At 42.2% G+C, this 18889-nt stretch overlaps 1 protein-coding gene across 2 annotated transcripts in view; it reads left to right on the top strand.

Annotated features, from left to right (window-relative positions):
• LOC141085905 (uroplakin-3b-like) overlaps positions 1–18889 on the top strand; it is a 44897-nt gene that overhangs the window by 6182 nt on the left and 19826 nt on the right. The window contains exons 2-3 of one of the 2 annotated variants that reach the window (XM_073571532.1): positions 3561–3701; positions 11581–11812. In XM_073571532.1, coding sequence (XP_073427633.1) covers positions 3561–3701; positions 11581–11812 — 373 coding nt within the window. Of the gene's footprint in view, positions 1–3560; positions 3702–11580; positions 11813–17281; positions 17567–18889 lie in introns of those variants that run through there. The other variant, XR_012231437.1, reaches the window with a different exon arrangement.

The following is an 18889-nucleotide window of genomic DNA, read 5'->3' as shown; positions in this document are numbered from 1 at the left end:
CAAGGTGGAGGAGTTTCCCAGCCTCCCTCCGGACAGAAAAGCAGAAAGTGGTTGGCTCCACCACAGTAGAGGCATAAACTTTGCTCCAGTCTCTGCCTGCGCCGCTGCTCATATAACTTTATGCAGTACACCTGCATGGGCTCCAGAGCGGAACTACTGGCAGGTTTGGTCAGACAAGGGCTAGGGACTTGGTTAAACCTAGAGGAACCTCTCTCTCTGACGGACTTGCGGGATCGCTCCTGGAACCGCAAGTCAATGAAAGTAGCCAGGGATATAAGATCCTCTAAAGTGGAGGGAGTGTCCCAACCTGCAAGTTCTTCCTTGATTTTTCCCGAAAGCCCCCTCCAAAAAGCCCCAACCAACGCCTCATTGTTCCACCCCAGCTCCGAGGACAGTGTCCAGAAGCGAATGGCGTACTGTCTCACAGTAATGCTACCCTGTCGAAGATTTAAAAGGGACTCAGTGGTGGAAGCCAGATGCCCTGGCTCGTCAAAGACCCGCCGGAAGGTGTCAAGGAAGTCTTGTATGCTGGATACGACCGGATCATCCCGTTCCCACAGGGAATTTACCCATGCCAAGGCCTCCCCCTCTAGATGGGACACAATAAACGCTCCCTTAGCCCTATCCGACGGATACTGCTGGGGCAGCAGCTCGAATTGTAGGCGGCACTGATTGATAAACCCTCGGCACAATTTGGGGTCCCCGCTATACCTTGGAGGCTTCCCCAAACGTGGCGGCGGGTGAGGTGCAGGATCGCGTGGCGGAGCAGAGGCCGCTGTAGAAGACTGGAGGGACTGTAAACGGTCATCAAAGGAGGCCATATAATTAGGAATATGGGACTGCGTATCACGCTGCTGCGCAAGCTCCTGCTGGAGTCCCGCCAGCATAGGAGCGCTCCCAGGATCGGAAGTCTGAATGGCGGACAACCGAGTGTCCATGGACTTCATAAAAGTCATAATCCGGGTCTGGTTCTCCCGCAAAAAGAGTAACTCCTTTTGGGTCGCTGCCGAGGTACCAGCAGGATCCATGGCCTGATTATACTGTCAAGGATAGCAAGAGTGGACCCTCTGGGTCGCAGTAACGAGATCCCTGGAGCGAGCTTACCAGGTGGTACCGACCCCTTTACAGGGACCATTAGGAGCAGGCCCGAAGGAGTCGGATACCGCGACAGCTGATGCCAAGAGGGGCGGCTCTAGAGAGGAAGAAAACTAGACTGGGGGTCAGGAGAAACCGGGGTCAGGAGCGACCAGAGTCAGGAGCGACCGGAGTCAGGAGCGACCAGAGTCAGGAGTAACCGGAGTCAGGAGTGAGTAGAACGGGGCCAGAGTACCGTACAGGAAGGCACATGATAATCAGGCGCCTCCAAGAAGGAGGAACCGCCTGATATACCCCACGTTGGAGCCCGATTGGAGATCACTCCACTGAGAAGGTGCTGAAGGGGTTAAGAGTGGATATGAGCGCGCGCCCACGGCCTAAGGCGCATACCTGGAGGCAGAGCAGGATGGAAGCAGGAGGGAGGAGAGAAACTATGCTGGAGTCCCCAGGCGGCAGGACAGGAGGCAGGAGGCGCAGCGTGGCGCCGGGCAAGGTGAGCAGAGGACCGGGGAAGGCTAGTGGCAGTAGCGGCAGAGGCGGGCACCGGTATGGGAGCCGGCGCCGGTGTGATAGCAGACGCCGGCATGACAGTGCACTTTAATAATAATAGCGATTTCCCCTCTTTTTTTGAAAAAAGCATATTCCTTTTTTCCTTCTCAAAAGCTGCCCCGGTTTTCTTTGCGTTATTATTGATTTAAGTATAAGTCCGGACAATCAGGTAGTGCGCATGCGGATCTTGTCATTACCCCGTGTACTTCCTGCAGTGCTACCCTAATGAGCTACACGCAGCCCAGCGTGTGTTTCATGCAGCGTAGATCAGGAAGTGCTTTTACCATTATCGAAGGCGAATACACCGGAGAATCTCTTTTGGATATGGACTTGAATCACATTGCGCACTTTCGGATATGAGGTTGGGAGGAGGGGTGTACCCACGGCATCCTGATTACATCATGATGCATGACAGCGGTTTCAGCGCATTCATTGGCCCTTGACATACATAAAGATACGTCCCTTACCTGGTTAGGACACGCCCCTGGAAGAAGCAAGTGGGTGAAACGTGCATCGGGGCACAGGGATCTAAACAGCAGACCACGGGCATTTCCTAATCTGGCTAAGGTATTTTGCACTATTACCTGCAATTGATTTTTTCTATGTTTGGACTTGAGGGATCCCCAGCAGGGAATAGGATATATGAGTAATCTGAGCAATTGCATTGTGTATATTAGGCAAGCTGGGCTTGATTGATCCCCAGGGTATGGTGTGTGTTTTTTCTGGATAGGAATAATAATAAAAATAAAAGACAAAAGTAGCACACACCAGCATAACTGCCATATGGGGAGTATATTATAATATAAGCTATATAGCAGAAAATAGCCCCATAGTACTCACAGTGCTGTGGACTGTAAAGAGACCACTTGTCAAACTGACATACAGGGAGGGGGAAGATAAACAACTTCCTGACGACAATACAGGTCAAATTATAACATTGCTTTATTGGACACAGGGCAATGAACAATACAGAAATAGCTGATAGCTTGTCATAAAAGGTCAAAAGCACCTTTGTCCCCACATGCTGCATCAATGTATCCCATATAGAGAGGACAAAAAAAGTAGTAAGACCATCATTCAATGTGCAATATAGAGGCTTAGCCTCCTCAGTTTAACAATGGTAACACATAAATGCACTACGCATAATCATGTCATAAACAATAGATACGTCCTACATTACCTAATAAGTGCTTATGCACGCTGACAAGTGAAGAGACCGGTGTCCGCCCCGACGCGCGTTTTGGGAGCCTTCGTGTCCAGTAAAGCAATTTTATAATTTGATCTGTATTGTTGTCAGGAAGTTGTTTATCTTCCCCCTCCCCATATAGGAATAATAATGTCCATTTGGGATGGTGATTAAATTGACAGTTATTCTCAGTGTATTATTAATGATGCATTGTTGCAACTTTACATGAGATGACACTTTGAATTTATATATTGATAAAAACCTCCATTATTATTTTCTGCTGTTTATCCCCGTTTGGGGTATGTAATCAGAAAAAATGAACTTGTAGCCAATTTTTATATGTCTTTATTTTGTTTAATAAAGTTACGTATTTTAATATAATTGTGGTTCGCTTCGTTATGGATAAAAGGGAGTGATACTCTTCTTTTCCGTTAGTGTGGAGTTATATGTTGAAGTGCCAACTTAATACTTGGAAAAAATTGCGGTTTGACACTGATGGACTTATAACATTTTTATCAATGCAGACAACTAAATAAAGGACTTACAGACACTGTGCAGCAGCAAAATGGTAGAGAAAAAACAGTAAAAAGAATCCGTACTAAGGTGTGCATAGCTTTTAAAACACACCAGATTTATATATATCAATAATATCATATTTTCTAAATTCCATTTACCATTAAATTTCAAAGTTATGTGGAGCAAAATTATTGAGCACATTTTTATTTTGCAGGTGTGTCAGACTATATTCCACAGATTCCACAAAACTTTATTGGCAACCTAACGGATAAAAGCTTTTTTCTGGATCAACCAAATTGCACTTTTAATGATTTCCCCAGTACTAATGTGTGGGTGGTAATTGCGCTGAATCAATGTAAGTACAGTATTTTGTTTATATATATATATTTAATAAACTAACATACAGTACATTATTTTAATATTAAATTGTATGCATAAGTCTAATAGTACACAACATAGAATTTTCTTAACTCCTTAAGGACCAGGCCAATTCTGGCCTTTTTTTTTTCCAAGTTTCTTTTTAGTTATTTTACGACTTCTTTTCAAAAGCTGAAATGTTTTAGTTTTCCATCAAAATTGTTGTTAGGGCTCCATTTGGGGAACATGTACCTTTTTTTGTTTAATTTTTTTTTTTTTAATCTTTCTGGAGCTTGGCTACAAAAAAAAAGACCGTCCTGGCATTTTTTTAAATGCTTAATTTTTCTCCTTTCACCATATACAGTATAACGTTATCTTTTTTTAGCCACTACTAAGTTTTACTACACTTACAAAAGAATAATACTTGTAATAAAAAAAAACAACTTTGTTCTTAAAAGGAATGCATCATTGTTTTAAATTGATGATTATATAAACATGTATTTTTTAAACAAATATAAAATTAACAAGTAACATTTATTTTTACAGTTTATTCTGCAGCCACTAAGGGCTGTGATTTCACTTGCTGGTTTTTAAGAATATGACTCATACACACAACAAATATGGAAGATAAAGACTATACGAGAGTGGGGTCAGTCTCTCTGACTGTATCTTCTATGTTGTGGCAGCATTAGCTGGGAAGTATGCATACCCCCTGTTATGCCAAGTTCACAGCTGTGACAACCACTGCCCTGGTGCCCTACCTGCTGTTACTGCTACAGTGTTCAGAGCTCAGCAGACAAATCATCAAGGCTGCTGTGCTCTCAACACTGAGCTCTGCTTTGTCATTGTAAAGTCTCATTTAGACATCTGTATATCACAGTCTGTGTACGGACCATAATATACAAACTGGTCGTGGGTCTCCTGACCTGAACTTGGAAACTTCATATATGTCTATGAACCTGAAAAGTTTGGGTCAGGAAATCATTGGGTCAGTCTTTGCATCCAGATGTTTGTATGCTTCTGCAAAGTGCAGCAGATGAGATGACTTTGTCACTAGCTACTGTGCTTTTCATGTATAATTTCTAAGTACAAAGCGCCATAGCCATTGACCTCATCTGCTGCGCTTTGTAGAGACAGCAGTTACACTGACAAATTATCAATTTTGTGATGCTATTTGAGGACTTTTTTCATTGATGTTTTCATTTGTACCATTTTTAGATGCACCTGGGTCTAGAGAGATCACTTCATCCCTAGAATTATCCCTTGAGGGGTGTCGTTTCCAAAATGGTGTCACTTGTGGGTGGAGGGGCCTGCTGTGTTAGCATTTTTTGGACTTTGCAAATGCAACATGGCATCCGCAGCCAAAATTATGTTCCAAAAGTAAAAAGAAGATTCTGATCACATATTAAGTGTCACAACTTTCACTAGTAATTCCTTAACAAATATTTATGTGTATTTTCTCTCATTTCAGTTTATGAAAATGTAAAAATTTGAAGCCAAATTAGCATTTTACTTGAAAAAATTAAATTTTTAATTTTTTCATTCCACTTTGTGTTAAAGGGATGGTCCAGAACTAAAATTTACTTTATTGCTAAATACCTATCTTTGTAATGTCATAATCTAATCTCTTTTCTAATATACAGTTGTGCTTAAAAGTATACATACCCCGGCAGAATTTTTGCTTTCTTGGTCTTTTTCCAGAGAATATGAATGATAACACCAAAACTTTTTCTCCACTCATGATTAGTGGTTGGGTGAAGCCATTTATTGTCACACTACTGTGTTTTTTCTTATTAAATCATAATGACAACCCAAAACATCCAAATGACCCTGATCAAAAGTTTACATACCCTGGTGATTTTGGCCTGATAACATGCACAGAAGTTGACACAAATGGGTTTCAATGGCTACTAAAGATTACATCCTCACCTGTGACCTGTTTGCTTGTAATCAGTGTGTGTGCATAAAAGCTGAATGAGTTTTTGGGATCCAGACAGACTCTTGCATCTTTCATCCAGCCACTGACATTTCTGGATTGTGAGTCATGGGGAAAGCAAAAGAACTGTTAATGGATCTGTGGGAAAAGGTAGTTGAACTGTATAAAACAGGAAAGGGATACAAAAAGATACCCAAGGAACTGATAATGCCAGTCAGCAGCGTTCAAACTGTGATTAACAAATGGAAAATCAGGTCCAGAACTTCCAGGAAAATTGTTTGGGATGCAAAGAAAAACACCCAAATAACATCAGCTGAAATACTTGACTCTCTGAAAACTAGCGGTGTGGCTGTTTCAAGATGCACAAAAAGGAGGCACTTGAAAAAAAATGGGCTGCATGGTTGAGTCACCAGAAGAAAAATGCCACAAAGTATTCGCTTCCAATACACAAAACAGCACAGAGACAAGCCTCAAAACTTCTGGAGCAAGGTAACTTGGAGTGATGAGACCAAAATTGAACTTTTTGGCCACAACCATAAACGTTACATTTGGAGACAGGTCAACAAGGCCTATGATAAAAGGAACATCATTCCTACTGTAAAGCACGGAGATGGATTGCTGATGTTTTGGGGATGTGTGAGCTACAGAGGCACAGGAAACTTGGTCAAAGTTGAAGGAAAAATGAATGCAGCACGTTATCAGCAAACACTGGAGGCAAATTTGCAATCATCAGCCTGGAAGTTGCGCATGGGACGTACTTGGATGATCCAACATGACAACGATCCAAAACACAAGGCCAAGTCGACCTGTCATTGGCTACAGCAGAACAAAGTGAAGGTTCTGGAGTGGCCATCTCAGTCTCCTAACCTCAATATCATTGAGCCACTCTGGGGAGAACGCAAGCGTGCACTTCATGCTAGACAGCCCAGGAATTTACAGGAACGGGAAGCTTTTTATCAAGAAGAGTGGGCAGCTTTACCATCTGAGAAAGTAAAGAACCTCATCCACAAGTACCACAAAAGACTTCAAGCTGTCATTGATGTTAGAGGGGGTAACACACAGTATTAAGTAATGGGGTATGTAAACTTTTGATCAGGGTCATTTGGATTCTTTGGGTTGTTATTATGATTGAAAAAGAGAAAACACAGTAGTTTGAGAATAAATGGCTTCACCCAATTCACCCAACCACTAACCATGAGTGGAGAAAAAGTTTTGTTGTCACAGTCCAATTCTTGGATCTGTGTCAGATTCTGGATTCCCTCACTAAAACCTTTTTTTTCCTTTCAGGCCTTTGGGGCCTTAATATGGGTTTTTTCCCCCGGTGGTCACTGGGATTACTACATGTCTGTTGCTTTCCCTGCTGAGGTGACCACTCCTCCTTTGCTATATAAGGTCACATGGTGTTTCAGCTGGGGTTGGTAATAGCAGGTCCTTGGTGGACTCCAACCACGGTGAAGTTAGAAGCTGGCTCTGAGGTGTTTAGCCACTGCTGAAAGCTGATCTGGTGCTGAACTCTGCTGTTCGGTGACTGCAGCAGGGAAAGATAAGTCTTTTGTTGTTTTCCCCCGTTTGGTGTATTTTCCTTCGTGTGTATTAGTGCAGTGGTGGGACCAGTGTCCGCACTATCCAGTTCCCTAGTAAGGGATAGGTGCAGGGCTAGTGAGGGATTCAGGTATCCTGTTTGGTGACAGGTGAAGAGCCTGTATAGGGAACGTTAGGGGTGTTCAGGGACACTGCCTCAGGGGAGTGCAGGAGGTCTCCATGTCCCCGTTCCCTATTGCAGGGCCCACCGTTGTAACTGTTACCCCGATGTTCCCCTTTTGTCTTGTTGTTTCAGTTACCGACCTGCTGGTCGTGTCACACAGGACAGGCACACGTGACAGTTGTTATCATTCATATTCTCTAAAATAAAGGCCAAGAAAGCAAAAATTCTGCCAGGGTATGTAAACTTTTGAGCACAACTGTACCTTAATTAAAAGTCCCTACCATTCCCTCACTACTCTAAATGCTTTTTGATAATGCTACTTTGAGAACCTCAGTTCATGTTGGGATAGTCAAACGATTTGTCAACAGGGGCAGCGGCTGGGGTCACTGCCGCATTCTTTTGCCCCCTTCCTGTGGCAGCAGTGAAGTCTCTTTCAGGGTCTAGGCTAGTGCCTCCCCTACTAAGCATGCACTGGTTGTCAATTCCGACATATGCTCAGTAGATTATTGTCACTGTATAATATGGACAGTACGCTCCCTCGCAGACCCTGATAAGAAGTAATGAACTGTCAGGAGAGTGTTGTAAGAATACCCAGCATTCTTTACCTGCATGACAGCTAATCTTCTTACAATGCGCACTGACATTCCACTCTCTTGCTGGCTAGTCATTTCTCATCAGAAAAGGCAAGCGAGCACACTGTCACTATACATATCTACTGAGCAAACGTCGGAATTGCCTATCAACTCAGTGACAGTAGCCTCTGTCCAATTATGATGACTCGTTTGACTTACCCAGCCTGAACTGTGATTCTCCAATAAAGTGTCATCAAAGAGGAAGTAGTAAAAAATAAATAAAGCAGTTAGAGAAGTTAGGGAATGGCAAGGACTTTAAATTAACTTCTTCACTACATCTGCCATACATGTACAGCGCAAGTCAGAAGCGGGTGTATGGAGAAGGCTTATGGGGTGAGCTCGCCCCATAATCGGCAGGTAATGGTTATGTTTACAGCTAAGACCTGTCTTTAATAGCCACAGGTGGTGCAAACTGCCGCCCATGACTGTTAACCTATTAAATGTTGCTGTCAAACTCTGACAGCCCAATAACAATGCGCTGGAAGGGAGAGGCGTCATTCTATGCACCCATTGGTGCACTAGTGATGTTATCTCGGGTTGCCGATGGGTTGCCATCACAGCAAGGGGTTTGTTAAATACCTCTGTGCTTGTCACTATGGAGTTTCCTTTAAATCCTGTCTAGGGTATCAAAGGATACTGTAATTTTTACTCTATGCAGCCATACTGTGGTATTGCTGTATAAAGCACAAGCATTCAGACAATCGCATGTTCAAATCCCCTAAGGGGACTAGCAAGTACAGTGAGAAATAAAAATAAATGTTTTAAAAAATATTAAAAAATAAATAAACTCATAAAACAGTGTTTCTCAACTCCAGTCCTCAAGACCCACCAACAGGTCAAGTTTTCAGGATTTCCTTAGTATTGCACAGGTGATAATTTCATCACCTACTCAAGCATTAATAGCATCACCTGTGCAATACTAAGGAAATCCTGAAAACATGACCTGTTGGTGCGTCTTGAGGACTGGAGTTGAGAAACACTGCCATAAAAGTTCAAATCACTCCCTTTTCCCTATTAAAAATCAAGATGAAAAAATACACGTATGTGGTATCGCCACATTCAGAAAAGTCTGATCTATCAAAATATAAAAATAAGTAACCCGATCGGTACACACCGTAAACGGGAAAAAAAATTAAAAAATGCCAACATTGTTTTTTTTGGTTGCTGCAATACCACAAAAATGCTCTAACAAGCGATCAAAACATCATATCTATCCCAAAATGGTATCAATAAAAATGCTGTCTCACAAGCAAAAAATAAGCCATCACACAGTAAATAAACGGGACATGTTTGGTATCACCGTAATCGTACTGATGAGGAGAATCATATTGCGAGGTTATTTCCACACAATGTATACTGCTAAAAAATTACCAAAATGCAATATCAGAATTTTTTTTGTTCACAATTTCTTCCCACTTGGAATTTTTTCCCATTTTATAGTACACTATGTGGTAAAATGAATGATGTCATTCAAAAGTGCAACTCGTCCCACTCAAACAAGCCCTCCCTCATACGTCTGTGTGGACAGAAATATAAAATGTTATGGCTCTGGAAAGAAAGGGAGGAAAAACGAAAACAAGCCTCCTGAAAACTCTTCCTGAAAGCATAGTAAGCAAGACTCTAAAAAATCCTGAGTAGCCAGTGTGAAAATTACAAGGATATTAATTTTGTTTTTCAATGAAGATCAGGATATAAAAAAATGTGCCAATACATTTACAAAAATACAGGGTGGGCCACTTATATGGATGCACCTAAATTAAATGGGAATAGTTGGTGATATCAACTTCCTGTTTGTGGCACATTAGTATATGGGAGGAGGGAAACTTTTAAAGATGGGTGGTGACCATGGTGGCAATTTTGAAGTCAGCCATTTTGGATCTGTCACGGTCATGTGTGTCTGGACGCAGCGAGTACCGCAAGGCAAACCCATATGACACACGTGACCCTGGATACACCGCCTCCAGTTGGGCGAATTTAAATAATAAGATGTGCAGCTGGATTCACCGCCTCCAACTGACGAATTTAGGTATTACACATATTTATACAATAGTCTGGAAACCCCGCCTCCAGTAAGGTGAATTTAAATAATAAAGGGGAACCTGGGTAACATTAACAATGGTGGGCCCTGCGATAGGGAATAGGGACGTGGAGACCTCCTGCACTCCCCTGAGCCAGAGTCCCTGCACTCCTAACGTTCCCTATGCCGGTTCTGCACCGGGCGACGCACAGGAACCTTAAAACCCTGACTCGCCCTGACCCTAAAACCTCACTAGGGAATTGGTCGGTGTGGAAACTAATCCCACCACTGCACTAAACACACACAAGGGAAAATGGATCCATCACCATAACCGGATCCATCACCATAGTGCAGCCTTGGAGCAGAGTCCACCACCAGTTGCAGCTGCCCAGTAAACAGAGTCCCAAAGATGAGTCCAGCTTCTGCCAAAAAGTCCAGCATGCTTGAGTCCAGTTTTGAGCAACCAAGTCCAGCATGCTGAGTGCCACTCTCACCATCGTCGCCACTCCACCAAGCCATGCAAGAACCTCCTGCTGACACCATAAACTGCGACTCCACCACGCCATGCCAGCCCTCCATGCTGACTCCATAGCTGACTCAACCCCTCTGGCTGGGCTGCCCAGGACTCTCATTCAGCTCCTTCTTTCACCCAGGCTTCCTTGAGAATGACTAACTCACAATATCACCAACAGTGATTGAACACACCTGACTCTCTTTTATAGAGCCTCACACCTGATTTATAATTACGTGCACATTAAACCAAAGAAACTAAAGTGCACTACCGCTCACCACCACCGGGGCAACTTAGAATGAACGACACCACGTGTAATAATTCTAATGGCCACCGGGGGCAATCAACCCACTTTGGCACCAAGCAAAGGAAAAAAAGTTCACTTTGTCAATTTACTTGTCAGATCCACCTTGGATCAAGACAGGATCCAACTTTATTTTTTCAATGGGAAGAGGGTCATTTGACAAACTTATTGAGAATTTCACAAGAAAAACAATTGTGTGCTTGGTTTTAACGTAACTTTATTCTTTCATGAGTTATTTAAAAGTTTATGACCACTTATAAAATGTGTTCAAAGTGCTGCCCATTGTGTTGGATTGTCAATGCACCCCTCTTCTCCCACTCTTGACACACTGATAGCAACACCGCAGAAGAAATGCTAGCACAGGCTTCCAGTATATCCGTTGTTTCAGATGCTGCACATCTCATATCTTCACAGCACAGACAATTGCCTTCAGATGACCCCAAAGATAAAAGTCTAAGGGGGTCAGATCGGGAGACCTTGGTGGCCATTCAACTGGCCCACGATGACCAATCGAATTTATCACCAACCATTCCCATTTTATTTAGGTGTATACATATAGGTGTATCCATACAGATGGCCCACCCTGTATATATAAAATGCAAAAACCTAAATTAAAGAGGAACTGTTGCTTGGTCAAAAGTTGTTAGCTTTTGCTCTTATTTTATTCTCGCTGCTGCCCTAATTGTGTCGTTTTAAGTATTTTAAAATAAAAAGAATATAGTGATTAAAAATCTAACAGTTGTCTTATTCTAGAAATATATTTCTTTTACAGCATTTTCCATCCTAAATGATTCAGATTTTGGTACTCCAGTTCCATATTCTGCATTCAAAAATGGCAGTTATACATATTACCATACTCTTCTTGTCTCTGCTGGAAAATATCCTTGTTCAAATTTTAGTGATCCAGGCTCCATTAAATTGATAAAAGTTGGTTCTACGTCACCATCATTATGCACAGAAAGTCAGTTCTGCAATGGAGAATTAAGTAATGACCAAAGCTACAGGTAGGAACATTGTTACTCTATTCATTTTATAATTTTCAACCCTTCAGTAAAGTACAAGACGCTCTTAAAGGGAATCTGACAGAAGGATTTACCCCTATTACCAAATTACTGCGCTGCATTCATCATTAAGCGCTGATTTGTAGAAACTCCAATGTTTTGGAAAAGGTGCCAGTATAATTGTAAAATGAGAAATGCCACACATCCTAATTAGACCTAGTTTGGAAGGCGTTCACTTATTCCTGAGCAGCCTAGCCAGTCCATATCACGCCAACAGGTGCATGGTTGCTGCTTCTGTAGTCCTCCTCTGCAGTGGCATAACTAAAATCCGATAGGCCCCGATGTAAGATATGGACCAGGACCCCACCGTCCTGGTATATATACATGTCCTCCATCCTGATATACGGTATATGCCCCTCATCCTGGCCTCATACCGGTGTGTGTGTGTGTGTATATATATATATATATATATATATATATATATATATATATATATATATATATAATGTGCTTCTCACTAAATTAGAATATCATCAAAAAGTTAATTTATTTCAGTTCTTCAATACAAAGAGTGAAACTCATATATTATATAGAGTCATTACAAACAGAGTGATCTATTTCAAGTGTTTATTTAATAATAAATAATAATAATCTTTATTTATATAGTGCCAACATATTCCGCAGCGCTTTCTGTTGATGACTACAGTATGTCTTACAGCCACTGAAAACCCAAAAGTCATTATTTCAGTAATTTAGAACAATTAACAAAAAACATCTGCAAAGGCTTCCTAAGTGTTTGAAAAGGTTCCTTAGTCTATTTCAGTAGGCTCCACAATCATGGGGAAGACTGCTGACTTGACAGATGTCCATAAGGCAGTCATTGACACACTCCACAAGGAGGGTAAGCCACAAAAGGTCATTGCTAAAGAAGCTGAGCTGAAAGCGGCTATCAAAGCAACCTGGGCTTCCAAAACACCTCAGCAATGCCATAGGCTAATCGCCTCCATGTCACGCCACATTGATGCAGTAATTGATGCAAAAGGAGCCCTAACCAAGTATTGAGGGCATTTACTGAACATACATTTCAGTAGGCCAACATTTCGGATTTTAAAATAATTTTCAAGCTGGTGTTATAAAGTATTCTAATTTACTGAGATAATGACTTTTGGGTTTTCATTGGCTGTAAGCCATAATCATCAACATTAACAGAAATAAACACTTGATCACTCTGTTTGTAATGGCTGTAATATGAATTTCACTTTTTGTATTGAAGAAGTGAAATAAATGAACTTTTTGATGATATGCTAATTGTGTGAGAAGAACTTGTATGTCCTCCATCCTCGTATATGTATCCCGCATCCTGGTATATGTTTTATTTATTTATTTTACTCACTTATATAGCAGTTCCACAGCACTTTATAGACATTATTAGAACTGTCCCCATTGGGGCTCACAATCTAGATTCCATATCAGTATGTCTTTGAAGTGTGGAAGGAAACCCACGCAAAACCGGGTAGAACATACAAACTTCTTGCAGATGTTGTCCTTGGTAGGATTTGAACCAAGGACCCCTGCAATGCTGCAGTGTTAACCACTGAGCCACCATATATATTTCCCTTATTCTGAGGCCCATCCTTATATATATTCCCCTTATCCTAGGACCCATCCTGGTATATATATCCCCCATCCTAGTATGTATGGTACCCGTCCTGTTATATATGTCCCTATCCTTTGCCCCATCCTGGTACAGTTGGGTGAAAAAGTGTTTGCCCCTTCCTGATTTCCTATTCTGCTGCATGTTTTTCACACATAAATCCATGCAACACATTCATTCCTGCACTGTGTGTGTGAAAGATTGTCATGTGTTTATACTCCCAGATCCTTCTGTCTCTCTCAGATTTGAAGTTACCTTTTAATACAAGAAATCTCATGTCCATGGTGCTGTGATCAGGGATACAAAATGTTTGGCCACAGATACATCTATTTTTTTTTCTCTTTTTGCGTGGCGATGGAAATTTATCCTTGATCTAAGCTTTTGCCCGGTCTCCCCCACATACAGACCCCCAGTTGGACATTTAGTCTTTTTACATCAATTAAGGAATTTGCTCCTCAGACCTTGTGGAGGCATCACAACACTTTAGGAGACCCCAATCAGAGGACAATGAAACTTTCACACTCCTTATCTATGAACTGTTCCAATATTTATGGCCACAACTGTTTCTCCCTCTCCCATAATAATAGTTCTGCTTCACGTCTCTTGTCTTATCTATTGCATTATTTCTTTCTGTGCTGTGTTTTGCATAAATGTGTGAGTCTTCAGATTTTGTATTAGTCTATACCTGATGAAGAGACCTGAGTAGTCCGAAAGCTTGCAATTTGTTATCATCTTTTCAGTTAGCCATTAAAAGGTATCAACCACTGAGGACTCTCAATTCTGAATATTTTGGTGATCTGAAACATTTAAGTGTGACAAAGATGCAAAAGAATAGGAAATCAGGAGGGGTCAAACACTTTTTCACACAACTGTATATATATCCTATATCTTGGCATGTACAGTAGGGAAAAAAAGTATTTCGTCAGCCACCAATTGTGCAAGTTCTCCCACTTAAAAAGATGAGAGGCCTTTAATTGACATCATAGGTAGACCACAACTATGAGAATCAAAATGAGAAAACAAATCCAGAAAATCACCTTGTCTGATTTGGCAAGATTTATTTTGCAAATTATGGTGGAAAATAAGTATTTGATCAGCTAAAAACATGCAAGATTTTTGGCTCTCATAGACCTGTAACTTTTTCTTTAAGAGGCTCCTCTGTCCTCCACTCATTACCTGTAGTAACAGCAACTGTTTGAACGTGTTATCACTATAAAAGACACCTGTCCACAACCTCAAACAGTCACTTTCCAAACTCCACTATGTTGAAGACCAAAGAGCTGTCGAAGGACACCAGAAACAAAATTGTAGCCCTGCACCAGGCTGGGAAGACTGAATCTGCAATAGGCAAGCAGCTTGGTGTGATGAAATCAACGGTGAGAGCAATAATAAGAAAATGGAAGACATACAAGACCACTGACAATCTCCCTCGATCTGAGGCTCCATGAAAGATCTCACCAGTGGGGTCAAAATTATCACAAGAATGGTGAGCAAAAATCCCAGAACCACACTGGGGGACCTAGTGAATGACCTGCATAGAGCTGGGACCACCGTGATAAAGGCTACCATCAGTAACACACTACGCCGCCAGGGACTCAGATCCTGCAGTGCCAGATGTGTCCCTTGCTTAGGCAAGTACATGTCTGGGCCCGTCTGAAGTTTGCTAGAGAGTATTTGGATTATCCAGAAGAGTACTGGGAGAGTGTCATATGGTCTGATGAAACCAAAGTAGAACTGTTTGGTAGAAACAAAACTTGTCGTGTTTAGAGGAGACAGAATGCTGATTTGCATCCAAAGAACACCATACCTACTGTGAAGCATGGGGGTACAAACATCATGCTTTGGCGCTGTTTCTCTGCAAAGGGATCAGAACGATTGTTCCGTGTACATGAAAGAAGGAATGGGGCCATGTATTGTGAGATTTTGAGTGAAAACCTCCTTCCATCAGCAAAGGGCATTGAAGATGAAACGTGGGTGGGGCATTCAGCATGATAATGATCCCAAGCACACCACCAGGGCAACGAAGGAGTGGCTTTGTAAGAAGCATATGAAGGTCCTGGAGTGGCCTATCTAGACTCCAGATCTCAACCCCACAGAAAACCTTTGGAGGGATTTGAAAGTTCGCGTTGCGCAGCGACAGGCCTAAAACATCACTGCTCTAGAGGAGATCTGCATGGAGGAATGGGCCAACATACCACCAACAGTGTGTACCAGCCTTGTGGAGACTTACAGAAAACATTTGACCTCTGTCATTGCCAACAAAGGATATATAACAAAATATTGAGATGAATTTTTGTTAATGACCAAATACTTATTTTCCACCATAATTTGCAAAATAAATGTTGGTAAATCAGACAAGGTGATTTTCTGGATTTGTTTTCTCATTTTGACTCTTATAGTTGTGGTCTACCTATGATGTCAATTACAAACCCCTCTCATCTTTTTAACTGGGATAACTTGCACAATTGGTGGCTGACTAAATACTTTTTTCCACACTGTATGTTACCCATCCTGCTATATTTGTCCATTATTCTATGCACCATCCTGGTGTATGTTCCCTGTTCTGACGGTGTTCTTTAATGCACTGAAAAAAATAAACAATTATACTCCCCTTACCTCCGCTCCCCCGCCACTCGGCATCCTGTTCTGAAACTGGCAGCTCACTTCAGCATGCAAGCAATGGGAGTGCATGACGTCACTGCCGTGCACCCAGTCACATGCACGCCGATATCAGCTGATGGTCTCGGATTGGCCAGCAGCGTGTATTACTGCACAAGGATCTGACGGGTCTCTGCACCACAATACATTTCAACTTCAATCCAGTTGAAATTTGTGCTGGTGTCGGTGGGCCCTCGGTCGCGACCTCTGCAACTGTGGTCATTATGCCCATGCTCCTTTGCCTACTCTTTAAATGACACACATCGCAGTTACAGCAGTGACTTTGGGCATGCACAGTGATCTTCTGCCTATGCTCCCTTACCCTGGCGTCACACTGTGGGACCTGAAGTCTGACCATCTGAGCGCTTCCCTCTGCAATCTCACAGCAGTGGCACGTACTTCAGCCACGTACAGTAAACTTTTGCCTATGTGCAACGACTTGCCAGCTCAGCACTATAACACAACACAGCAGCGCAGCTACTGTGAGATACTGATCTGTCAGTCAGACTTCAGGTCAGCACAGGTGAGGCCAAGGCAGTGGCACATAGGCAGATCACATGCCGAAATGGATGGCAGCAGCCACAAATTTGTGTGATTTAGGAAGCAGGTAGGAGGCAAAGGAGCACTACAGAGACTATAACCACTCCACTGTGTTCATGTTATCGGCTGGCTGGGCTGGACTTCTCAGCACTAAGTTCACGCCTGTCCGGCTAGTCTAACTAATTAGAACAGGCTGCACCACAATATTAAAATGCTGATTTTACGTTTATGCTGGCAACTTTTCCTAAAACATTGGGGTTGCTAGAAATCAAGGTTAAATTGCAAATGCAATGCAGTAATTAGTTAACAGAGGTAAATCCTCCTGTCAGGCTCCTTTTTAAGGGAAAATGTCGCCACCTGGATGTGTATGACCTATTAATATGGGCACTCATGTGATAGAAATGTTAAACTAGTCCTACCTGTATGCCTCATATTAGAGGTCTTGTTGTTGAGAAAGCTTGTATTATTTCTTTATGCTAATGATTTCTTCCAGGTTCCGGGGTGTACGGTACCTGGAAGAAATCCCAGTCTCCTCTCTTCATTATAATATTACCCCACTCCCATGCACGTCACACTGCCCTGTGACGTGCAGTTGTGGCGCCGGAATCCGGCACCCTGCACTCACTCCACAATCCATATTTTTTCCTCCCTACTATGGACAGTGTATTCAGGGATCTTCTGTGCAGGTGCCGATGAGTCACTGTGACTTCCACTCCAGTGACCTCAGGCATGCGTGATGATAAGGTGCTCTCCCCACTTTCTCCCTGCATAGTCATCGCTAGGAACTATGTGTATATATACACCAGCCACAATATGTATGGTCATGTTCCACCATAAGAGCAGATGTCAATGAAAAGAAGGGTCATGCAAGACGGATTTAAATGTCACTATTTTATTTTAAATTGGTAAGTAGGTGTTATCCTCTGTCTGATTTAAATGGGGAAGAATGCAGTATTAAAAATGCACATATAACCCACAACCCTAGAACCTGAATGTACAGTGGACTGCAAAAATATTCACACCCTTGGCTTTTTACCTATTTTGTTACATTACAACTTGGGTTTAAATGTTTTTGTAATCCGATTTGTTTGTGATGCATCAGCACTAAACAATCTAAGTTGGTGAAGTGAGAATAATATAGATATACATTTATGTGATTAAATAACTAAAAATTGGTAGGTGCATATGTATTCGCCCCCTTTTGGTATAAGGCACCTAAAAATTCCTGGTGCTAGCAATTAATTTCATAAGAAACATGTTTAGTGAAAGGAAGTCCACCTGTGTGCAATCTAAGTGTCACATGGTCTGTAAGTATATACACACCTTTTCTGAAAGTCACAGAGGCTGCAACACCATTAAGCAAAAGTCACCATTAACCAAACAACACCATGAAGACCAAAGAGATCTCTATGCAAGTCAGGGACAAAGATGTTGAGAAGTACAAGTCAGGATTGGGATATAAAAAAAATCCCAATCTCTGATGATCTCCCGGAGCACCATTGAATCCATTATCATCACATGGAAAGAACATGGTACCACAACTGACCTGCCAAGAAAGGGACACCCACCAAAATTGTCAGCACGACCAAGGAGGGCATTAATTAGAGAGGAAGCTCACAGACCAAAGATAACCCTGAAAGAGCTGCAGAGTTCCCAAGCAGAGACTGGAGTATCTGTACATACAACTATAATAAGCCATGCACTCCATAGAGGTGACCTTTACTTACACACAAAAATTGTAAGGCTCATTATGAGTTTGCCAAAAGACATATGGGAGACTCCCCAAATGAATGGAGGAAGATGCTGTGGTCAGATGAGACCAAAATTGAACTTTTTGGCCACCAAGGTAAACGCTATGTCTGGCGCCAAAACATCACAGCTCATCAATCCAAGAACACTATCACCACAGTGAAACATTGTGGTGGCACAATCATGCTGTGGGGATGTTTTTCGGCAGTGGAGACAGGGAGAATGGTCTGAGCTGAGGGGTAGATGGATGGTGCAAAATACAGTGATATTCTTGAGCAAAGCCTGTTTTAACGGGTCAGTGAGCTGAGACTGGGATTAAGGTTCACCAACAAGACAATGACCCAAAGCATACTGCTAAAGCAACACTTGAGTGGTTTAAGGGGAAATGTATAAATATTTTGGCGAGGCCTAGTCATAGCCGAAACCTTAATCCAATTGACAATCTCTGGTCAGACTTGAAGATTGCTGTTCACCAGAGG

This window comes from Dendrobates tinctorius, unplaced genomic scaffold, assembly GCF_039654945.1.
Source record: "Dendrobates tinctorius isolate UK_male_01 unplaced genomic scaffold, ASM3965494v1 ptg000007l, whole genome shotgun sequence".
Lineage (NCBI taxonomy): Eukaryota > Metazoa > Chordata > Amphibia > Anura > Dendrobatidae > Dendrobates > Dendrobates tinctorius.
The sequence above is the reverse complement of the archived record's forward strand: the minus strand, read 5'-3'. Positions and strand labels throughout refer to the sequence as shown.